The sequence below is a fragment of the Papilio machaon genome, chromosome 5 (genome assembly GCF_912999745.1).
Source record: "Papilio machaon chromosome 5, ilPapMach1.1, whole genome shotgun sequence".
NCBI lineage: Eukaryota > Metazoa > Arthropoda > Insecta > Lepidoptera > Papilionidae > Papilio > Papilio machaon.
Genome location: NC_059990.1, coordinates 350006 through 375964, shown reverse-complemented (window position 1 = coordinate 375964; position 25959 = coordinate 350006). Strand labels below are relative to the sequence as shown.

Here is a 25959-nt window from a genome sequence, read left to right as displayed (position 1 = left end):
TTATAAGCGTATCAAAACACTTCAACGAATACAATACTAAAAAAAATATATAGGCAGAGGTATGTTGTATTATATCTGAATTAGGTATTGTATTTTAGTTCAGAATCAAAGTAACCGACATTGCCCGAAGAATTGTAAACCTTAAGTGGCGATGGGCCGGCCATGAGCGGACGGCCGATGGGGCCGCAAAGTACTGGAACGGCGGCCACGGACAGGTCGAGGCAGCGTGGGCAGGCCTTTTTTTCCAGAGGGGAATGCTTAATACATACTCCGTGCCTCGTGGCAGACACGGTAGTTATGTGAGATTCCGATTCCGAGAATCCAGAATGGGAGCATACCCAATAAACCCCTCTGTTTAATGGCCTCAAGGCCATTATGTGGGGCGCCACGGGATCACGTGAGTTTGCAACCGCGACACCCCACTGACTGCCTCGGGAAGGGGCCCTCACTGCGCCCCTGAAGGGTCACTGCGCCCTTAGGCGCTCCTCAAAGACGACACCGTGCAATGCAGGTTCGGGATCCCCGCCGTCCCCCGCTGGTGCTGCCTAGGGTTTATAGAGACCCACCTCTTGGCCCTCGTCTTAATCAAGACAGGGACCCGCGGTCCTAGTGGCTACAAGAAGTGCGGCAATGACCAAAGGCGTCTTTCCCAGTGAGTGGAAGGACGCTGAAGTCATAGGGTTCCTCAAACCCTCAAAGCCACCTACCAATCACACGTCTTATCGCCCCAAAAGCCTTCTCAAAACCTTTGGGAAGATTGATGAACGATTAATATTAGCACACCTTCGCACCTTTATAGACACAAAAGGCATGCCTATTGCAGAACAGTTTGGCTTTCGCGCCAAACATTCATACACCAATCAAGTGCACCGCATCACGGAGCATATCACGTTCACTGCGGATCAGGCCCAGATCGACCTGCCGCGGAATTTCAGCTGGTGCGGACGAAGAAAACTATGTCCCTCTCACTAGGTGCGGTACAATTATCTCATAAAAAATCACGGCAGGCCTTTATCGGCCTACCACGCACTGACGGTAAAAAATATCAACTCGTTGCGGCAGGGGTCTATCGCGGCCCGCCGTCCCAACAGGCGGTTGGCGACCCGATACCGCACGGAGCGCCCCGCTTCGCTAGTTAGTGTTGTGCGTCGCGTTTTTTCTTTTCGTAAAATTAACGACGCACGATGGCAGGAAACAAAAGAAAAATACAAATTTTGGAAAATAAACTAATTCGCGAGGCAGATAAAAGTGATAGTGACAGCAGTGAGGAAATATTTTCCTTCAAGAAAAAAAATAGATATTTTCCTTCAAAAAAAAATTGATATTTTCCTTCAAAAAAAAAAATAGGATGTGCACACAAAATCTTTGTGCGAAATGTTTTAAAGACAAGCATAAATAAATAATTAAATAAACTATTTTTCATTTCTTTTCTACAATTCTATTTTATTTTCGATATCTCCTTATTTTTGTCTTTCCTATCACTACTAAAAATACTTTCTAGTGCGGTGCTGGTCGATATCGACCCGCCACTTTCCCTGGTTCATTTCTCATTTCCTGTTTGGCAGATCCCGGGGCGAATCAACTCTAAAGAAGGTGGGTTCAAGGTTATTCTAACAGTCCAAAAAGTACACACCTATATTATGTTTTCGCAAAGTTATAGCGATTTAATCTAACCTTATGCTGGTGGGTCGAGAAAGGCCTGCCACGCACTGGCGGAAAAATCATTGGGGGCACACTTTGGCCCGCCGCCGCACCAGACGAAGGTTTAAGATTTTACTTGCCGCAGCTAAGGTGATATACTTGTCAAACGCCAACGTGGTCTTAGGAGCTATATTCCTCGACGTAGCGAAAGCGTTCGATAAAGTATGGCACAACGGGCTTATATACAAGCTATACGAGTACGGAGTACCCGACCGTCTCGTATGCATAATACGAGACTTCCTAAGTATTTGCACGTTCCTCTACTGCGTCGAGGGAGTATGCTCATAATTGCACCCCGTTCGAGCCGGGGTGTCCCAAGGTTCGGTGTTAGGGCCAGTTCTCTTTACCCTTTACACCAATGACATTCCCCGCGTACACGGTGTGGAGCTAGCTCTATTCGCCGATGACACCTGCGTATTCACATCCGGTCGTACACCCGATGCTATATGTCGACGTCATTGATTTACTACTAGCCTTACTACTTTACTACTAGTAGTAAATCAATGGTCGACGTCTCCAAACCGCTGCCAACACGCTTGGTGCCCGGTTTCGGAAGGAGGATCGAAATAAGCCCTAGAAAAAGGGCGGCGCTCTACTTTTCACGCCAGAAAGAGGCTTTTCTTCCAACTAATAAACTCATGGACAGCCCAATACCTTGGGAAGACCAAGTTAAATACTTAGGTGTCATACTTGATTCTAAACTTAACTTCTCCGCTCATGTGACCCTGGTCAGGAACCGCACGGTTTTCATCCTAGGTCGACTTTCTGCGTTGTTTAATAGAAAGAGTAAAACGTCCCGTCGGAACAAGGTGACACTCTATAAATCAGTAGTTCGCCCCGTCATGACGTATGCTAGTCCGGTATTCGCGCACATCGCCCCGAAACAAATACATCGACTTCAGGTGATTCAGAATAGATTCTTGCGTAGAGCCACGGAAGTCCCGTGGTACATGCGCAACAGCGATCTTCACATAGACTTAGACTTGCCCACCATTGCCCATTCATCATTGAAGTTGGCGTCGCTTCGTTATTTTGACTCTGCCGTCGGTCATGCTAATCCGCTAGTTGTAGGTGGCGGCACCTACAATCCAATCGCGCTAGGTAAGTTCCGTCGGGATTATCGTAGACCTAGCACGTTCTTTACTTTCAAGACGATGCAATCACTATCGTTCAGGTTAAGGTAAAACATCACAGACAGACCACACTCCGCAGTCGCTGTCGGCTACGGCAATCATTCTCGCGATACGGCCTCATAGCAGGCAGGTTTTCTCCTATTAATAATACAAGCGTTGCTGGAGTTTCTTCCGCCTTCTCCCAGCGCTAACGCTTTCCGAAGTGGTAGTAATGTTAGCTGTATTAATAATAGCAATCAGATAATAGCAACCGATCAAGCCGAGGTTCGGCCCTCTCGGGCACCCTTGAATCAGAATGCTAAACGCGTAATGAGTGACAGCCCATGCCGAGGTCCCCTCTCGGGGGCCCTTGAGTCCAGTCACTCCATGGAGCGTCCACCGAAGCGATCTAAGAGCTCGGTGACCTCCCAATCCGGTAATAATAACGAAATACGAGTAACAGCCTGAGCCGAGGCTCCTGAGGGAGCCCTCGAGCCAAGTTACTCTTAAACGAGGTTTAGGCTAAGCGCCATCTGCGCCCGGCCACCTCAAGCCCGGTGAAACTGTAAATGCCTCTTTAAGGCAAACAGTAACTAGTCACACAAAAAAAAAATTAGGCCTCCGGCACGCACATTCAACAGACGAAACGCGGAGTTGCATCCACTTGACGCCTGTCTTCTCTGTGGTCGTGGTATTTCACCAGTCGACCCGGCCCATTCGTGCACCCAACAAATAATGTTGTTGCGGGATCTACCACTGTTAAAATAGTTATTGCTAGGTGGTGACATTGGTCACCCTAAAGGCCCCACTGTTATCTAATACGAGTATAGATTGGACACTTTTCCCAGTCACGATGACTAGTACAATTGTTATATTGACGTCATTTTGGACTTTATCTTGTGACACTATAATTATTTTATCAACATTAATACATTTTGTAATATTAAACAATTTAACAATATAATTTTGGCACATTTTAATGCAATGTTTGGAACATTCAAGTTATTAGTATTACACATACAAATACAAATAAAAAAAGAAATAGTCCTTTTACACCATCGTACAATTCCTCTCAAATCTAACTTTCTTTCGGTTTCAGTTTTTGTTTTAAGCGACTTTTATTTTATATCCTACGGTAGTTCTTCCTTCTATATTGAACGTTATCTACAATTTTTAAAAAGTATATCGTAGGTAAGTAATTGCAGAAAGCAGCGTGTTATTTGTAGTTACTATAATCTGGCATAATACACGTATATCAATAGCAAAAAGTAACAATAAAAAACAACAAATAACTATGACTTGTATAATTAAAACCCAAAAACACTCCCACGGAAGAAATCGAATCAAATGTTACCTGATTTCTGATTATTCAGTCGGTGACTATGGTATTTTACATACATAAAATAATATACCTTTACAATCTTTTTTCTTTTAAATGTAGTATTAGATATTTGATCTAAAAGTATTAAAAAAAATAATTTATCAGCTAAATAATAAATTTAACTCTACTTCTAAATAATCCTCGCAATAACTCAAACCGAATGTAAATAAATAAAAATGTCAGACGTCCCGCAATGACGGATGGAAAGAGACTGCCCCGAGCAGCAGCGCATGCTTCGTTGTAAAGCCTTTTGTGAAACTACCTCCACCAGTGCTTCCGTTCCTAACAATAGGATATTACATCAGTGGTATTAATTTTTTTCTTTGGTTTAACTCAAAATGTTAGGAACCTCTGAAATGTCCTTGTGCCGTCTCGAGGTTGATGAGCGTGGGGAGAGGATGCTGAGTGGACGAAGAGGACAAATGCTCGTGAACCTTTGTTATTATTTGGTGACGTAATTAATTAATTTGTAGACGAATATGGTTAATTATCTTACCTATATAATTATGTTTTCTCAGGTTTAATAATGATAATAACACTTTATTAAAATTTATTATGTTTAACCTGTTTTATTTTAAATAACAAGAAAAAAAACTTGTTTTTAAAAAAGTTTATTTTCTTTTAATTTTCTGCATATTATTTGACCGAACTAACTGCGACAACAAATAAATATTAATATATTAAATACCTGGCCTAATATATAAAATAACTGGCCAAATATTGTGTGACTATAATTAAGCAAATGTCACGATGACTATTTTGCAAAGTCAATATGATCAACGAATGTAACTGTGAGTTTCCAGTGTCGTAAAACCTGTATAAAAACATATGTCAACTTTTCCATATTTGAAAACAACAGAGATAACAATCTTACTAATATTATAAATGCGAATGTTTAAATGGATGGATGTTTGTTTGAATGTATCTCCGGAACGATTCAACGGATCTTGATAAAATTTTGCACAGATGTAGAACATAGTCTGGAAGAACACATAAGCTTATTACGTTTTTTTATTAATCCCGCGCGGACGAATAAATAAATAAATAAATCTAACTATGCAACATTAATTTTTAAACCAATCTATATATATAAAAGAAAGTCATGTTAGTTACACTATTTATAACTCAAGAACGGCTGAATCGATTTGACTGAAAATTGGTGGGCAGGTAGCTTAGAACCAGGAAACGGACATAGGATAATTTTTACCCCGTTTTCTATTTTTTATTCCGCGCGGACGGAGTCGCGGGTAAAAGCTAGTTAAATATATTACCAACATATTTTTCTAAAGTTAATTTGCACTGTTAATAAAATAAAAACAACATCAAACAAAATAAAACAAATATCATATAGTCATGTTCAGAGGGGACCCGAAGATCACATGGTCAAGCTGGCCTTAAACTTGCCCACGACGACGCGAAATCGCGGGAGACCACCGACCACTTGGCTGACGACGATCCAAAATGATCTAAAAGAAATTGACCTTGTCGAACAAGACTCCAGGAATCGTGCTGTCTGTCGTGAATTAGGACAAGAAAGGCCGACCCCAAATAATTGTGAAAAGGCATAGATAGAGATAGATCATAACAGTTCTAAGACTTTGTTTTCACCGACTAGTCGCGCAACTTCTATTTCTGTGCCATGAACTATTGAAAATGGTCTAAATCAATACGCTCCTCTGCCCCTTCTTTCCTTTATATTATTGTGTTAATAAAACTGTCACGTAACCGTGGCTCCACTGCCGAAACAACCGCAAAAAACATGTTGTCCCACTCAATCTCTTTGAAGAAAACAAGAAAATAACAAGAAGTTTCGGCAGTGGGAACTGACGATAATACTAGAATTGTTTCTGTTTGTCAACTTATTAGGTCGTAAGCTGTGATGAATGGAAGAAGTTCACTTATCTTGTAAACTTGTGCACTTTCAAACGATTCAGTAATCATTTAAGCACCAAGGGAAGGAAGACCGAGGTAAAAGTTTTAAAGATTATTTTCTTCACATAAATTTTGTGTAAATTTGCAACATTCATGGAATAAAGTATATAACGCTAGTATCTTAATTTAAACTAAAAATTGATGAAATAAGTAGCAGAAGTATATATATTTCTGTTTATATTATATGCAAATTGCAAATGGAATGTAATCTTTGCCTAATCTCACTCGTTACAGGCGCAAGAGTTCAATATTTAAAACATTACAAACAATAGCTTCTACTCTCGATGAGATAACATAAATTTGATCTTAACAAAATTAAATGAACACTTTTTAATTTATTTTAAAACTTTTAATATTATATCTAAACTTATTCTTCATACATAATGTTACCTTGAACATTTATTGTGATCTTAAGCCATTATTATATCATTTTTTTTTACAAAGCCGAACAGTGTTACAGAAGTAAAGTTAATACGAAGTATTCTTATCAGTTATACAAATATTTACATTATCATTTTACGAAAACAGTCTTTAAGATAGTGAGACTATTTATATTATGTACTATTTTATATCTCGTTTCCAAAAAATGTTGTACTTGTCAGTAAGTTTCCTTTTAACTATCACTGGGATTCAAGTTTCACATTGTCAAAAGTATTAAGAATCACCAAATAGAGGACAGACACGTGTGGAGTGCCAGCAGCGGCAGTAGCAGCAGCAGAGGGAAGTGGAGGCCGGCGGAGAGCGCGCGGCCCGGCGAGGCCTAGGCCTTCCTCTGCGGCGGGCGGCGCAGCAGGTGCAGGGGGTCCGTCCTGTACCGCGCGAACAACTCCCGCTTGAACGTCTCGAAATGCTTCCTGTTCTTCTCGTTCTGCTTCTCCCGCCACAGCGGGCGCGAGCGGCGCGCCTGCAGCCCCCAGTGGATCGTGAAGATCGGCGACAGCACGCGGAACTGGTAGCCGATCAGAAACATCTCGTATACCTGAGGGAGATTTACCGACGTTACTAGTATATTACTACCTATTTAAAATTCGGCAGTTCAATCTTTAAAAGATAGACTGATTTGAACATATATTTGAGAGAAATCTAGAAGAAATCTAGATATACAAGTATGTCGGTTTAGCTTCATTGAATTTTATATTGTTATATATTTTGCTAACCTTTTTTGAGTAAGAGATCATTATAATTTTTTTTAGACCGGCACATGTCATTGGTTTATGCTGTTCGCAATTGTTTGGCAAGCGTGCGTAGCGGGCTTTACAAAATGTAATCTGCACCGTCATCATTATAAGACTACTATGTTGTTGCTATATAATATAAGGATGTTAAGACGCATTTTAAATATACAAAATTAATTAGATAAAACAATCACGATCACTCATCGTGAGTTGCATGCAAATAATATCTCAAATTGTATTTCGCTACGTCATCATTATAAGACTACTACTATGTTGTTATACATATACCTATAATAGTTTGACAAACAAAATACCTTGTAATGATGACTGTTCACTACTTATTTCAAACTGTTTTCATGAAATTCGTTAACCTTCACGGTGAAGCAAGTAAAGATGCAAACTGATTGTGCTAATGAATTAAATTGAATTAAATTGCTTAGTTTGTTTTGTTTGAAGAGGATTCCGTTTCAATATTATTGTAGTAATCAGAGCAAATCTTTCTTATCTCATCGTACCAGCCTTTCTGTCACATATTTCTCGACGTACCTGTCGAAACACACGCATGTTGTACTTTGTTCATTGTACTGGTACGACACGAGGACTTTCAAATGTTGGGAGAACAATGGAATTAAACATGACAAACCTGTACCATTCTTCGGCAACAGTATGCCCATATACTTAATGAATAAGAGTGTAACGTAAATGTGTACGGAACTTTATTTGAAATACCCAAATGAAAAAGTCTCGGGGGATTACGGAGTCTCGAATCCCGAATAAATTTAAACGATCCGGACTACGTGAGGGGTATTCTCATAACAGATTTCAGGGGCATCAACATCCATAAAACTGTCGTCGAGCCTCTGCTCAGAAATCTATTTTTAGCCGATGGCGACTTGTGGTAGAGCGTCGGTGGCTCAGGGGTTAAGCACTTGACTTGCAATCTGCAGGTCCAGGGTTCGAATCCCGCCATGTACCAATGTGTTTTTCGATTTTCGATTTACATATGTACATTTATCCGACGTTCTTACGGTGAAGGAAAACATCGTGATGCAACCTGCACATATCCGAGAAGAAATTCCATGACATGTGTGAAGTCAACCAACCCGCACTTGGCCAGCGTGGTTGACTATGGCCTAGTCACCCCTAAGTTGGGGTAGGCTCCGAGCCCCTCGGTGGGGACGTATAGTGAACTGAAGATGACTTGTGGTAATTATTGAGACAACGTCTGAGTCCCGCGTTTACGAACGGGAACCTGAAGGCAATGTTTCCCCTCAGTACGGAGCTCGCTCAGCGCCTGGTACACAACGCGATCAAAACACCGCCGACGCTAACTACCTGAGCACGGAAGATTCCGCTTTTAGAATACATCTTTGTCGAAAGAATTCAAATGTCTAAGGAAATGTTTTCGGAGACATGTAAACATTTTATAATACTTAGAAAAGTTGTTACCTATTTAGTTTGGAGCATTATCGAAGTGAGAAATCATGAACCCTCTGATCGAAACGACTTTATAGACATACTCCTTGACTATCGAAGAAAATGTAAAATGGCATTAGAGTCAATAGAGAAAAGAAACCCTTACGGAAGTCCTCAAGAAGTGACTTTGAATATGGACGAATTGCTGATGGCCTTTCAAGAATTGTATTCTTCACAGTGAATTTCGAAACATTCTCTTCCGCTATACGTTTTACATTATATCAGCTGCCATACCATCCTGAGGTGTAGAATAAAGTGCAAAAAGAAATCGACGGAGTTTTGTCTAAGTACAACAATAAGCTTTGTTACGACGCATTAAATGAATTAAAATATGTACATTGCGTTTTCAAATAATCACTACGAATGTTTCCGTCCTTTAGACTTCTGATTAGTAATCTACCTATTATTTACGTTGTTTATAATCTTTGAAATAAGTGACGCAAATAAAATTGCAATTTTGCTGTAATTCCAGGTGAGAGACTTTAGGTAATGATTTTTTCAAAATCCTTTTTTAATACTTAGCAACATAGATACAGAATTCTCTTTGCAAAATATTATCACCCAGTCAATCAAATTCTGGACTCATATTCATTTTGCTTCTCAGTCGGCGCGGAATTAAAAAAAAAAACTTAATTAGTAGCCTATGTGTACTTTCAGACAATGTTTTAAATCTATGCCAAATTTTGTCAATGTTTGCCATTAAGCCAGGAGGCAAACAACGCCGTTCAGCAAGGAGCAAAAAACAAACATGAACATGTGGATTTGTGTTTGCTGTTTGTGCCAGGGATCTGTGTCGGTTTTTCCACACAAATCAAAGGATGTTTGTTTACCGACGCTTGCGGTGTATGATTTGTACGTTGCAGCTTGCCGGCTGCAGAAGTTTGAAAGTTTTAATTACTACAAAATGGTTATTAATGTTTATTAACTACCTAATTTTTATTTTTGCAACTGGAACTTTTGGAGATACCTAATAAAGATAAATATGTTCATATAAAATAGGCATGACAATAATCCAAATATAAATAAACAAGAACCAATGGTAAGAATTTTTAGACATATTTTTTAAATTTTTTAGATAGCCTTTAAAAATGAACAACAACTTCGTCGTCCACCATGTTTGCCAATCCGGAATAAACTAGCACTTTCGTCAAGCGTTGTGATGCCAGTTTGTGATGAGTATTTGTGATCGGTGTTCAGCTCGTGTTTAGTGATGTAGTGTATGTTGATTTGTACCAAACAACAAGCGTCTGGAACGGCTTTTAGATATTTCTGTTTACGAAAATGGCCGTTTTGTGGACATGAATTTTGACCATCATTTGTTTTTCGACATGATGTGGAATGTTTATGATATATTTACGAAATCGATAAATATGTAATTTTAAAGAATTAATCATACAAAATTATATTTAAAAAACGTAATAAGCCTATGTTTTCTTACACACCACATTCTACATCTGTGCCAAATTTCATTAAGATCCGTTGATCCGTTCCAAAGATACCATCAAACAATTATCCATCCATCCATCCATCTATCGAAACAAAACATTCACATTTATAATATTAGTGAGATAATATTTTGTTTAGTAGTAATCTCGATTGCGCGTACATTCGTTTAAGTTTCAGTAAAAACGCGTTTTATTTCATTTAAGTTTTTATGAAATTAAATTATTAACAATTTCAAATGTCTTGGCGGCGCAATCGGCGCTACACAGGCTCCTCCCGTTAATTGTGTTCAGTTCATCGTATTGCAGCGCCCCTGGCGCCTGTAAAGCACAACAAAAATCTCATACTAATTTTGACATCATTGATGATGACGATACGAAGGCGATTGTCACAAATATTTGTGCTAGGCCCACTGTCCAGTGACTCGAAACGTTTCTAAACTTATTTTTTATGGAACTTGATCATTACGAACAACTTTCAACCTCCGTAGAAATTCTTGTTTTCCTTTTGTATGTATTTCGGACAGCTGTTATCATCGGAAGTGTTAACGCAAGAGCAACTTATGAGATTTCAACACTTAAAAGTGAAACTTAAACCTGAAATGTGGTACAATTGTAAACTAGTTAAAAGGCTAAACTAACCTTTTGTAATCCTTACTAATAATAGTTGTTACTAAAATGTTTTAAATTACATTTTATTAAATGATAAGATGAACATCGCATAGATGACATATTTGTTGTAGCCGTGAATTGCAACAGTTGTAAGTCCTGTTAGAGATTATACCAATACTATTGCTCTAAATACGATCATAATTCATAGTTAAAGATTTTTTGATTTAAAATTGCTTTATTCTCTTCCCAAAATTAACTTCAACTGTGACATACTTCACGTTCATCTTTTTGTGCAATTTCTTCGAAAAGGGGTACATCTACCTATATTTTGATTATCTTGGCGGCTTGGAACATTGCACGAGTCCCTTGGCAGAACACAATGTTAGCGTGGCGCAATGTTAGGGAGAGGGGCGAGAGTCGGCGCTGCACAGCACGCAGCAAGGTCAGCCCCCAAGATATCAAAAACACTTTTTTATATAACGATTGTTATCTTTGTTGTTTTCAAATGTGGGAAAGGTGGCATATGTTGTTATACATGCTTTACGACACTGGAAACTCACACTTATATTTGCTGGTCATAAGCAAGTCATAATGACATTGCAAAATAGTCACCGTGACATTTGATAAATTATATTGCAGGAGATTAAAAGAAGTTATCTTTTCAAAAACAAGTGACCCATGTTATGTACGTTATGACCGGGATAGTCGTAGTGATCGTTGCTCTGTACCTGTACGGTTCCAGAACATTCAGGTATTGGCAGGAGAAAGAAGTCTAACATGACAAGAATAGGCGTCGCTTAGCGGGGGATAGGGACGAAAATCACAATAAGAACAGGCGATCGGTAGAAATCGATAGATACAGATTATGTTTATAGATGTATTTTTGTATTGATTTTGATGTTAGATTAGGTGACATTCGAAATGCAGTTTATTTATTTTACGTAGTTAGTGAACGTTAGTGACTACCACTTATTTTACAAGTCAACTTTAGTCACGTAGACGAAAATATCACCTAATATATTTAATAGTATTATAACTATCTAATCAATTATATTTTCTTTAATTATTATTATATTTATAAAGTACCTACGTTCTTGAGTTTATAAATTTTCATATTCAATTGGTTTAGTCGCTTAGTAAAGAGATATTCACAAGCGCAATAACACTCAAAGACCTGATGTGATGTTAAACCAAATCGGTATATTCTTGAACGTAAAAAAATACTTGATTTGGTTCTATATTTTTCAGTTAAGCTTTTCAAGAAAGATTACACTTTACAATAATTTATTATGTTCATTAATTGATTTATTTGTAAATTGATTCTATAGCCAATCCCATATAACAGGGTTGGAATGTCTAGTGTAGACGCCGGGGAAGTTTCTTCGCGCCGTCTTACACTAATGGCCCTCCGCTATCTCCCTGATATATACATTAGTTTATGTTTAAATGGAAAAGTTAACAAACATACTGCACCTCACCCGACGAGGTGGACGGGAATTGTTTGGCCCTCCGTCTTCGCACTCTGACTATATCCCGGTAAAGTTGTGGTACTACATTTTGGCCTGTTGTTCGAGTTTTAAATACCTTCCAGGTTCATAAGTTTTGTTAAAAGCATATTGTTTTTGAAATATAATCGACGGGCTATGTCATACCTGACAGGCGTCTGGCGAAGGTTGGCTAAAAGAGCCAGCGCAGAACATGGATGCCGGATCGATTGACTTTCTGTTGAGCTCCAAGAGCCGACACAGCTTCATCGCGATAGTCTTTATGGTGGAGGACTGAAGATACGTCGCGCTGGGCCCGCCTTCCTGATATATAATTAGGAATACTTTAACATAACCTAACCTCGAAGAGAAATAAATCTATGTCCTTGTCCGATGCTAAAACGTGTGCGATGGCGGATCTCTTTGCATTAATAAATCTTTGGATAATTGAAAAGTCCTAAAACTGACTGACAAAAACTTCTTGTAACCAATATTAACTAACCGCCTCTGGTAAAACCTAGTATGTAATAGTTTCTAATAGGACCGAAAAATAGTTAGGTATGCTTTTTAATTCAATTAAGCAACTAAAACCTTAAAATTTATCATAGTTCTGCCAGAACTTACGCAAGAATAGCGAACACTTCTAATCTAATTGGTGAATTGGTAATTTTTATTTATCTCCAAGTTAGTGTATATTAAAATAGGTTTTATTTAACTTGCTCTGTTTATTTAGGTCAAATGTAACAATATAAAATACACCTATTTTCTGTTCATTCATCCTCAAGTTTGGTATACACTTTTACTTCTGATGAAAAAATCTTACTATTATTGTTGTATAAATTAAGTAGCAGTTTTAAATCTTTGACTGAATTTTTATAGCAGGCGCTCATTTTAATTTATAAAATAACAGATCCATACCTTTTTCTTGAAGATCTGATCAACATGGAAAATGACCTAACATTAATGTTATTTAGCATTTTAAATAGTAGTTAATTTGTTGATGCAGCAATCTGCACCTAGCAACTACCTCTTTTACGACTAACTCATACCTACCTATGGTACCTGAGTATACAAGTTCAAGTTGATATAATATCTAAACCTAAATAATTTAGAATAAATGCATTCATTATTAATGTGAATCGTAAAATATAAACTTGAGAGCAACCAAAATAACGATATCTAGTGTTAAGTTATGTTACTACTACTGAAATTGGGCAAACTTAATCACAATAATATGTTTTTTATATGTATATATTTACATTATTAAATGTGCGAAACTTTAGAAACGATTTTTAGTTTTCGCATATATTCAGATCTTGTCTTACGCTATTGCAGATGATCGATCTTTCTTTATTAATAATAATTTAGTACATTGTAAAAAATATTTCTGATTTGTGTACTGTTGTTATCAATTTATTATCGGACTGCGGGCTATATAAGCTTGCGGAGTGTTTGCGACTGACAGACATTCCACTATGTTGACCCTAGCTGTCGTGTTCGTGCTGTGCGTCGCCCTGTACCTCTACGGTACAAGAACGTTCACGTATTGGGAGAAAAAAGGAGTCAAACATGACAAACCTTTACCATTTTTCGGCAACAATGCGCGTATGTACTTTTGGAAGAAAAGTATGACACAAATTGGCGTGGAAATGTACTGGAAATACCCAAAGGAAAAGGTCGTGGGATTTTATCGAGCGATGCGCCCAGAACTTGTCGTAAGAGATCCAGAAATTATAAAGCGCATCCTCGTTTCAGACTTTGGACATTTTCACATGAGAGGTATCAATACTCACAAAACGGTTATTGAGCCCATAACAAAAAATCTTTTCTTTGCCGATGGTGATATCTGGAAGCTATTGAGACAAAACATGACTCCCGCGTTTACCAGTGGCAAACTGAAGGCGATGTTCCCTCTCATCGTGGAGCGTGCTGAGCGCATGCAGAACCACGCTATCAACGCACCGCCGACTGGACGAGTCCTGGACTCTCGAGAATTAATGGCGCGCTATACTACTGACTTCATCGGTGCTTGTGGGTTCGGCCTCGACATGGATTCTCTTAGTGAGGAAAATTCCGCTTTTAGAAAACTTGGTATTGATATTTTTAAGGTAGAATTGAGTCAAATTATTAAACAAATGCTCAAAGAAATATTTCCAGAAGCTTGCAAACATTTTAGAATATTTGGCAAAATAGAAAATGACATGAACGCCCTTGTTAAAACTATTCTGCAAAAGAGAAATTACGAACCATGTGGCAGGAACGACTTCGTCGATCTTTTGTTGGAATGTAAGAAAAAAGTAAAAATGGTTGGTCAATCTATTGAAACAGTTAAATCTAATGGCATGCCCGAAGTGGTATCGTTTGAGTTAACCGATGAATTAATAATGGCTCAAATTTTTATCTTCTTCGGCGCTGGTTTTGAAACTTCATCTTCTTCTAGTAGCTATACGTTGCACGAACTCGCATATCATCCCGAGGAGCAACGTAAAGTGCAAGAGGAAATCGATAGAGTTTTAGCCAAATACGATAACAAGCTCTGTTATGATGCAGTTTCTGAAATGACTTACTTGCATTGTGCTTTCAAAGAAGGCATTAGAATATTCCCATCATTGGGACACTTGGTAAGGAAGTGTGCTCGTAAGTACACGTTTCCCGAGATGGACCTTACTATTGACGAGGGAGTTTTAATATTAATACCAGTGCAGGCGTTGCACATGGATCCTCTATATTTCGAGGAGCCAGAGAAATTCAAGCCAAGCCGTTTCTTAACTGATTTCATTAACCCGATGACCAAAAATATATATTTACCATTTGGCGAAGGTCCCCGTTCATGTATTGGTGAGTTCACTTTGTTTGTTTGTTTGTTTTTCTTTAAATTCCACTGTATTTATTAACTATTTTACTTGTTATTTACATTTAACAAAGACATAAAAATATTATTGTTCGAAAAACTGTTATATATCTACGTTGAAAGATATGCGTAAAATGTTTTATGTTTGTCGAAGACGATATTTGCGGAATCATAACAACGGTTAAAAATGTACAGAAGTTAATTGATACACAAATGAGATTTAGGTTTGAAAGAATTTTGTGATAACTTTGTGATAAGTTGTGGAAATAATCAAATACGAGTATTAAAAATGTCGCTACTTAAAACTCATAAGTATAAAATACTATTCCAGGTGGGAGACTGGGTCTGATGCAGTCGCTGGCTGGCATGGCGGCGGTGCTGTCGCGCTACTCGGTTGAACCCGCGCCGCAAACGGTGCGCTATCCTAGGGTTGATCCGACTTCTAATGCAGTGCAAGGTGTTATCGGTGGATTACCTTTGATGTTTAAGTTGAGAACTAAGTAAGTTTTACATATGTACTCGTATAAGATTTTTTTGTTCTAAATTTGGGGAATGTCGTGTCTTATTTGTACGTACATTTTTGATAATATTGTAATAAATTAAGTGTTATTTACACGCGTTCTCGTGCTTATTAATACCCTTTATTCTTTCACTGAACTTTAAATAATTCGGTTATTGTCGGTATTAATTATTTTTTATTGGCCTAAATAAATAAATACTTTTGATACTATATTTGGTTTGAATTTCTTACTTTCTATAGATAGGAGATGTCTAATTCCTTGTCCCTTTCGCCTTTCTATGTCTTTTTCCGTCACTTTTTTATCTGAACATTTTCCTAGACTAATAAAGAGTTGAGGACATATTTATTTCACATAAAATGTGTAAAATACGGCAAATCTATGAGCTATCTTAGCATACTATTTTTACTTCTGTTTAATAATTATTGTAGTAGTGGGATGGATGGATAATCAAGTGAAACACTTTTAAAATTGAAATAAAACTTTAATTTCGTCGTATGCGTCGTTTGCTCCTGCGTCCTTCGCCGGTTGCCCTTCAACTTCCTCCCTCATTCGTTTCGCTCACACACCCTCTCGCTTACACTTCCGTTTTGTTCCATTTCACACAAATAACTTAATCGTCTTACTTTCCATTCCCACATTCGACCTTCCTGCACTCATGTCTGTCCTCAGACATGCTATTTACACACCTTATACAAAATTAAATCTTAATTAAAACACTCTTAACACATTACATTCACAAAAAGAAATAATAAACATTACAATCATGAAGCTAACTGAATAAACTTTATACAATAAACTCAGCAATAATAAAAAAAACATCTTATTTCACTTTATACTTAACATAAAACAAAACCTTTGGCCAACAAAAAGAAATTCACCATGACAATCAATGAAGATAACTGCAACAGAGATTTTAATAATTAAATAGTATGAAAAATACCTTAGCTATATTTTAATACTTCAATTCCTCTGATCCCTCTGTTGTGGCCATCTCTTCATTTGGTCTGCAGAACTTGATGTCCTTATGGGCCCTCGGCCGAGCTATCTGCCTTCTCCACATGATAGCGATCATTGCGGTTACATTTAACAACTTTGTAAGGACATAGATATTTGGGTTTGAATTTAAGACTTGGGCCAAACTGTGTTCGTTTAATAGCGACTAAATCCCCTTCAGCATATTTGATACTTTCCTTCCATTCACACAAATAATTTAATCGTCTTACTTTTCATTCCCACATTATAATGGATGTTCAAATTTTTAACATTTTAGCTGACATTCATCATGACTATAAATGTTTATCGCCTACTCATGATGACTAAACATGAAACCAGACTGAACAGGTTTGCCTGAGGATTAAGCCCACTACACAACATCAATTTTAACTGTACAGAACAGTCGAACACAGTGTACAGTTAAAACATACGTGAGTAGGCAAAATTTTAAATGCCAGTTAAACTGTATACAGATCTCAGTTTTAGCTACGCACGTAACTACCATTGAACTGGACAGTTTGATACTTTATTTAAAACTTTGCAGTTAAATTGAATGTGTGTAGCGGGCTTAACCCGTGTAATACATTTTTGGAGTACATACATTGTAAAAAGCACATTGAATACTTAAGTATAATCACTAATAGGTTTTCATCTCAGCAGTGTTTAGTATTTTTCAACAAGATATCTATTCTTCAAAAGTTTCTTTCCTAATTAATAAAATGAATGAATGAATGTTAGAAACAAAGTAGCAAAAAAAATTGTAATCTACATCGCAAAAAAAAACATAAAATACTCTACTTTTTGGTGGAAGTGAGACCAAACAGGCCGCTGTTGATTTGGTAATCTCTGAATATACCTATACATACTCCTTTGATAATTCTGACCTACTTGGCTTTTTATGTAGTATATTTAAATTACATTAAATTAGGAATACTAGTTTTATTTTCAATAGATTGAATTATGTCATAATAAATTAATTCCGTTAATATTCTCAAAGAAGTAAGATGTCTAGTAATCTAAAATAACTGTTTAACTTTTGTATACATATTTAATAATGATCCTGTATCAACTTAATTATATCCAATATGTTTGAGTAGGAATAAATATTTTCCGAATCAATCTTTAAGTGTCTTTTTGGTTTGAGAGTAATCCCATCATCAACATCTACCATTTCAAGAGGTTATGGACCCAGGACGCTTCCACATCCGCCATTTCAAGAGCCGCAACCTCTCCTCTGTTTCACTCTTTACCTTTACTTCCTACGGGCGTCGCAGTCCTAGTCCTTTTGTTCGTGTTGATTTGTATGAAAAAATATCTGCTGACACAAACTTATATCACCTTTACTCTTAAATAATACCTACGAGATGGACCGAAGACTTGATCAAGGATTCGGATTTGCGGTGTTTGCAGGAGACAGGACCATGCATGGATGCCGGATCGATTGACTTTCTGTCGAGCCCCGAGCGCCAACACAGCTTCATCGCAATAGTCTTTATGGTGGAGGACTGGAGATACATCGCGCTGGGTCCGCCTTCCTGATACATAATTATTAATGCTTTAACATAACCTAACCTCTGTTTATTTAGGTCAATTGTAACAATACAAAATACACCTATTTTCTGTTCATTCATCCCAAGTTTTGTACACACTTTTACTTCTGATGAAAAAATCTTACTACTATTGTTGTATAAAATAAGTAGTAGTTTCAAATCTTTGACTGAATTTTTAAAGCAGGCGCTTATTTTAATTTATAAAATATCTTTGCCTTGAAGATCTGATCAACATAGTAAAGAAAGAAATAAATAAAATAAAATAAAAAGCTTTATTGATTCCTTACAAATTATGCATATATACTACTTGTAACAATAATTATTACTTATTTAGTCTACAACTACAAAGTATGTAATAAACTACTAAACATTACTTATAATCAGTTGTAAGGACCGCCAATAGCGGTAAAAGCCTCCTCCATGTTTTGCCATCCTATTCTGTCTCTAGCTAGTCTACTCCATGTTTTTCCTACTAAGTTTGTTATGTCATCGTCCCACCTCTTTCTTGGCCTACCTTTTCTTCGTTTTTTGTGTATTGGGTACCAGTTTGTGACTATTTTCGTCCATCTGTCGTCCTTCGTTCTCTGTACATGTCCCGCCCATTTCCATTTCATTTTTAATGCGTGTCTTACTCCATCCGCAGCTTTCGTTTGTCTTCTTATTTGAGTGTTACTTATTCTGTCTTTCAATTTATAACCTGCATAGCTTCTTTCAATGGCGCGTTGGCATATTTTTAGTTTATACAGAGAGGATTTTGATAGAGGCCAGGTTTGGCAGGCGTATGTGAGGCATGGTAGCAAGCATGCATTCATCACTTTTGTTTTAATTTTAGTAGCAAGTTTACTTTTAAAAATTTCCTTCATAGCCCAGTACTTGCTCCAGGTGTTCTTTATTCTACGATCTATTTCTTTGTTTGTGCAGTCATTCATAGAGATTTGGTGGCCTAGATACACATATTCCTTTACCCATTCTAATAGTGATGAGTTGACTATAATTTTACATTCTGTTCTGTTTGTCATGAGTTTTGTTTTGCTCATGTTTATCTCGAGACCAATTTTTATGCTTTGTTCATTTAGCGTCTGTATCATGTACTGCAATTCCTTTGGATCCTCGGAAAATAAGACGATGTCGTCTGCGAATCTCAAATGGGATAGGAATTGGCCATGAATTTTTAATACAACATTTTCCCATTTGAGCGATCTAAAAATATGTTCTAATACCGCTATGAAAATTTTTGGCGACATAGGGTCCCCTTGACGGACACCTTTTTCTATCTTGAACATTGGTCCGGGTGAATCTATATTTATTCTTGCTTTGCTATTTTTATAGAATAAGCAAGTCGGCGGCTGCAACCTTTATAACGTAAAGAGTTATATCAAAGAACTTACTAGCCAAAGTTAAAAGTTGCAGAAATTCGTAGATTTTCAATAGTACCACGTGGAGTCGGCGTTGATTGATTCTGTTCTGTGCCCTGCGTTTTGCGTTCCCTTTCTTCAAAATTACTAAAATATTAAGCAATGTAATGTTACATTTTCATTATTTTTTGTATGTTTATTCAATATTACATATTACAAATTATTTGTTCAATAACAAAAAATCTACGAACTTCCTATACGTTATATACTTCCTATACGTACGTTCAGTCTTCATTGTGGCCTAGGTACAGGCATAGCATAGGCCAGTAGTGTTGAATGTCGCGTGGCGCCGAAGAAATTCTGGCGGTTTTTTATTCAGCCGCATACAATCCGGCTACTCGTTAAACCTTTATTTACCTTACCTTGTTAACTCTTTATTTCGAGGAGCCAGAGAAATTCAAGCCAGGTCGTTTCTTAACTGATTTCATTAACCCGATGACCAAAAATATATATTTACCATTTGGCGAAGGTCCCCGTTCATGTATTGGTGAGTTCACTTTGTTTGTTTGTTTGTTTTTCTTTAAATTCCACTGTATTTATTAACTATTTTACTTGTTATTTACATTTAACAAAGACATAAAAATATTATTGTTCGAAAAACTGTTATATACCTACGTTGAAAGATATGCGTAAAATGTTTTATGTTTGTCGAAGACGATATTTGCGGAATCATAACAACGGTTAAAAATGTACAGAAGTTAATTGATACACAAATGAGATTTAGGTTTGAAATAATTAAACGAAGATAATATTATGTCTATAGCAAGCATACTATTACTTTGTGATAAGTTGAGGAAATAATCAAATATTAAAAATGTCGCTACTTAAAACTAATAAGTATAAAATACTATTCCAGGGGAGAGACTGGGTCTGATGCAGTCGCTGGCTGGTATGGCGGCGGTGCTGTCGCGCTACTCGGTTGAACCCGCGCCGCAAACGGTGCGCCATCCTAGGGTTGATCCCACTTCTAATGCAGTGCAAGGTGTTATCGGTGGATTACCTTTGATGTTTAAGTTAAGGAGTAAGTAAGTATTACACTGGTATTCATATAAGATTTTGTTTGTTCTAAATTTGGGGAATGTCGTGAACATAATACTTTTGGGAACGTAATACTTCAAAATGTGCTTAAACTCCTGTTAAAATATCCTTAAACATACATGTCGCCGCGAAGATTATTTTGCTGATTATTAATTTGATTTGCCTTAGAATAGTTACCTAATTACAAATTAGAAATGTTTAATCAATACCAATATGTAGAACAGTTTTATGTTTGTGAGTAAATAATCTAAAGTTGATGTTCTTGGTAAATAGTCTTGACATTATTCAATGTTGACATGACTAATAATTAATTGTCTTCAATTTCTTAATAAACATCTGATAATTACTTGATTCTAAATTAAATTATGATTATTTTTAAATAAATTGAATTTTGGAATATTGTTTCTAAATTAAATTATGATTATTTTTAAATAAATTGAATTTTGGGATATTGTTTTGTAAATAGCTAAAAGCTAGTTTTTAAACGTTTCGTTTTTTGAAGTGACGTTTGCCTCGAGTGAAGAGAACAAGTTTATAAAAGGCGTAACTTGAGCGTGGAGCTCACTTTTCTGCCGATTTTTGGAGAAACAACATTGTAAGTAGATTCTATGTTTGTTTGATTAAAAAATTATTATTTTTAATTGTTTTACTTGTTTTCATTTTGATGAAATTCCTTAAGTTTGCCTTTAGTTTAAAATACAGCCCTTTATAGCTATAGCAGAGCCGATGACCAGATAAGGTCAGCGGTTCTGCGCTTTTTAAAAAATAACTGTCCTGTCTCATCTTCGACATACACTATGTTTTAAAAAGTGATCCAAGTATTAAATATGGCCTATTAAAGTGGATCTGCTAAAGTCGATGTTATTAATGCCGAACCAAATTATTAAAAAATATATAATGACTAGCTGTCGCCCGCGACTCCGTCCGCGCGCAGTTAAAAAAAACTTAACAGGGGTATGAAAAGAACAAAGGCTACATAATAAGTTTTTTTTAGTTTAGGTTGCGTCAATTACAAAGTGTAGATTACACCGTTCCGACATTAAACAAGGAAATGTCAATGTGTCTTTATACTCGAAGACATACCAAAGTTTTTACTCTGAATTAAAGTTTCTCTTGGAGAATTACAATTAATTTACTAAATTACATTTAAATTATCTATCTAAATTCAATTACATTTACTATTTTGAGTTAGACATAAATTGAAACAAGTACAATATTGTAGCAATCTAGACCGTGTTTCATAACTTTGTACATTTATAACGCAAATCGATGACAACAACTTAACAATATTATTTACTAGATGTTACCGCGACGACATCCGCGTGAAATAATATACATGTTGTGCAGTGTGCAGCAAACTGTCACGATAAGACCGATATTTTATCGCTATACCTATACATGTTATGCTACTAATGCAGATTATAGATTTTTTCATATTACAAAGTAGCAAACTAGCGTGCGACCATCTTAATTCGCCGAAATAGCGATGCGTCCATTGCTCATAAACATTTGCAATTGCAGATGGGTTGCCTACCTTTAATCGACAGAGAAGGGAACGCACAGAAATAGGATATTTCCCTTTCCTATGTGTCCCCTCCTTCGCCAAATCAACTTCCCCTACCAATCATTTCCTTATAAGAAAAGGAACGTGGACCAAAATTAGGCCTCCGGCAATTGTTGCAACCACTTCACGCATGCCTCCTGTGTGGTCGTGGTATTTCACCAGACGAGCAGACACTTTCGTGCACCCAACAAATAATGTTGTTGCGGTATCTACCACTGTTAAAATAGTTATTGCTAGGTGGTGACATTGGTCAACCAAAAGGCCCCACTGCTATCTAAAACGAATATAAACTGGACACTTTTCCCAGTCACGATGACTAGTACAATTATTGCATGGACATAATTTTGGACATTTATCTACTGATATATATAAATATTTTATCAACATGATTCATCCATTTGGTAATGTTAAACAATTTAACAATATAATTTTGGCACATTTTAATTTAATGTTTGGAACATTCAAGTTATTAGTATTACATATACAAATACAAATAAAAAAAGAAATAGTCCTTTTACACCATCGTACAATTCCTCTCAAATCTAACTTTCTTTCGGTTTCAGTTTTTGTTTTAAGCGACTTTTATTTTGTATCCTCCGGTAGTTCTTCTTTCTATATTGAACGTTGTCTACAATGATTAAAGAGTATATCGTAAGTAATTGCAGTTAGTTACAGTTTGATCGATTTTTAGTGTAAATATTTTTCACCTATATTTTTCTAACACAAGAAGACAAAGATCTTGGTGGTTAGTATGCCCCCTCTTTGGCAGAATGTTTAATTCTGAACTCAACACTAATATCTTTGAAAGGAAAATTTACATCATGTGGTACGACGATAAGTGATTTTTTTTTCGACATTATATAGATAGATAAGTTTCTTTAATATCGAACAAAAGGATCTTGTAATGATGACGGAGTAAATAACATTTTGTAAAGTACCTATATTATTTGTTTGCAAGTTTGCAACTCACATTGTATATAATTAAATATGTAATTTAGAAATGTGTCTTAAACGAAAAAAACCCGTTGTTACATGATTTAAAAACTTCACTGTTAGAACTAAACTTTACAACAGGTACAAATATAATATAGAAGTCCCCTGGCTCATCTCATCGACCAATGTTACACAACAGAAAGAAAAAGAAAAAAATATGTTACAAACTTAAATACTAAACGAGTGGTTAACCTCTGAGCGTCGTTGGCTCAGAGGTTAACCACTCGCCAAGGGTGTATTCTTTTATGTATGTAAAATCCATAATCAACGACTGAATAATAAGAAATCAGTGGTGTTTTTGGATTTTATTTATGCAAGTTATAGTTATTTGTTGTTTTTAATTGTTACTTTTTGCTATAAATGTACGTGTATTATGCCAGATTACAATAACTACAAATAACACGCTACTTTCTGCAATTACTTACGATATACTCTTTAATCATTGTAGACAACGTTCAATATAGAAAGAAGAACTACCGGAGGATACAAAATAAAAGTCGCTAAAAGCAATTACGCCTGAAACCGAAAGAAAGTTATATTTGTGAAGAAAAATACGATGGTGTAAAAGGATTATTTCTTCTTTTATTTTTATTTTTATATGTAATACTAAATACTTGAATGTTCGCCACTCGCCAAAGTATCTGTGTAAATAGCTCTCCAATGTCGGCAAAGAAATTAGATCCAATTTTTCCCGCAAGATGGCAAGTTTTTATATTTTGGTCAGGGCTATAATATTCCGGCGTGCATTAGCAATCTTCACGTCAAGGTCCTGTCAAAATCAGTCCAGTTGTTTCGGAGTTTTTTCGGAACAGACGTGGCTTGCGGAGTAAAGTAGTAGAGTAAAGTAAAGTAATGAACTAATACATCGTAGCGTGCCTTTAATTCTACTATTATACTACTAATACTCTAGCCTTCAAATATATTTATTTGGATAAGGATTCATGCCGAATATAATATTATAATAGCGAAGTAGGCTTACGACCCTATTTTTCGTATGCATTTTAATTAACGTTTCTTCAGAATAACATGGTTATTGTGAGACATCCATAGACGATAGATATATGCAACCAACTTTGCCGACATTGGAGAGCGATTTACACAGATAAAAAGCCGATTGTAGAGCTCCCAGGCCAAGATTTTTATATTCTTGGTTAGACTTTTTTTCTTCATTCTACACTGGCGAGGTCGGGGGTGACCGCTATTAGATATAAAACTAAATCAACAATAAAACTAGTAATTTTTTTCGACTACTTTTTCTTTTGCACCTTTCTATGATTAGGACTTTAATAATGTATTGTAAGTTAGACCTTAAAAGAAAGTCTTTTAAATTTTATATTAAATTTTCAGTTCAAAACTGTCATTATACTATATAGTATATTATATAATTATTAGAAATTTCGATTTTCAAACTACTATTTTTTGATATAAAGGATAATTGCTTTTATTTATTACGAAAAGCCAATTTTCAACTTTTTGTCTGTCTGTCTGTATGTCCGAAGGTTCGCGTTAGTTCCAGGTAATTTACGAAACGGCTGGACTGATTTTGACGATTCTTTGACTGGAAGGTATTTTTTAACGAGAAGGGTGCAAACGGGCGGAGTTGATCAACGACGCCCACAGACATCCGCAACACTAGAGGAACTGCAGATGCGTTGCTGGCCTTTTAGGAGATGAAATGTTCACTTGTTGTAGGGCCCCAAGTAGTACTGGTTTGGAAATACCGCCGCGTTCCACAAGGGTCTGTGAGGACAGACCGTTGTGGAACGCGGCTGTGTGTGGGAGGAAATTTCGCGAGAATTGCACCGTCGAGTTATGCCAGCCATCCAGATTGTGAGGATGGTACAATTTTATGTCTTCTTCTTTAGCCTCTGTTGGATGTAGGTCTCCTCGCTACGATGACTAGTCCTGCCGCTCGCATCCAGCGCACTTGCACAAACTCGAACAGGTCATCGTTCCATCTTGTATTTTTAAGGCTTCAGGTTATACAGGTATGCGTCAACAGACGTTGTTGGTATGAATTATACTTAAGTATTAAATATACTTATTTAAATTTAGTAACAAAATATATATTTAATGGGTAAGGCCCGCTTCACTCCTTCTGTTTTAACTGCACAGTTTCAACTGAACCCTTGAACTGTACAGTTAAAACTGACGTATGTTGGCGAAACTGAGAACAGCTAAACTCACAACAATAAAAATCAAAACTGTGCAGTTAAAACTGAAGGTATGTAGAGTGTTTAATCCCTAAGCAAAACTGTTCATTACAATTTCATATTCAATCATCATGATGACTCGGTGATAAACATCAGGAGGGATCTTGGTAAAGCACTAGTATAATCTACGTACATATACGTTTTAAAAATAAAAAGAACATTTACTTATATTCTCATGATGAATCGTAAAATATTTGTAAATCCACATTAATTATCACTTTTCTGAAAGGAAACATTAAAAAGATTATTATAATACGACAATTGATAAAAGACATCAGTAGGTAAAAAAAAAAAAATTTTAGATTTATATTTTCCAAACTTTGATGAAGAATAAAAAGATGGAAAGAAGAAAGGGACATAGACTTAGACATCTCCCGCACTACGAAAATTGTGCGAGTATAAAAAAGACAAAATAATTTAAAACAAATATTTTATCGAAAATATTTTATTAATATGTGTATTTATGTTATGAATTTATTATAATTAACAAAAATTACTTTATACCT

The 25959-nt window shown here is 36.4% G+C and overlaps 2 protein-coding genes across 6 annotated transcripts in view; one reads left to right on the top strand and one right to left on the bottom strand.

The window, feature by feature from the left end:
• LOC106707481 (cytochrome P450 6B6) overlaps positions 1 to 20690 on the top strand; it is a 34589-nt gene extending 13899 nt beyond the window's left edge. For 2 of the 5 annotated variants that reach the window (XM_045677848.1, XM_045677849.1), the window contains exons 2-3: positions 15498 to 15666; positions 18091 to 18184. In XM_045677848.1, the coding sequence (XP_045533804.1) occupies positions 15498 to 15666; positions 18091 to 18169 (248 nt within the window). In that variant the 3' untranslated portion in view covers positions 18170 to 18184. Of the gene's footprint in view, positions 1 to 13650; positions 15154 to 15497; positions 15667 to 16957; positions 17047 to 18090; positions 18185 to 20501 lie in introns of those variants that run through there. The other 3 variants (XM_045677847.1, XM_045677851.1, XM_045677853.1) reach the window with 3 other exon arrangements.
• Positions 6590 to 7602, bottom strand: LOC123720990 (beta-1,4-glucuronyltransferase 1-like). Its single transcript, XM_045677855.1, has 2 exons — positions 7284 to 7602; positions 6590 to 7105 (listed from the first exon to the last, which is right to left on the bottom strand). The coding sequence occupies exons 1-2, from the start codon at positions 7407 to 7409 to the stop codon at positions 6887 to 6889; spliced, it is 345 nt and encodes a 114-aa protein (XP_045533811.1). The 5' UTR covers positions 7410 to 7602; the 3' UTR covers positions 6590 to 6886.
• Positions 20691 to 25959: the final 5269 nt, after the last annotated feature.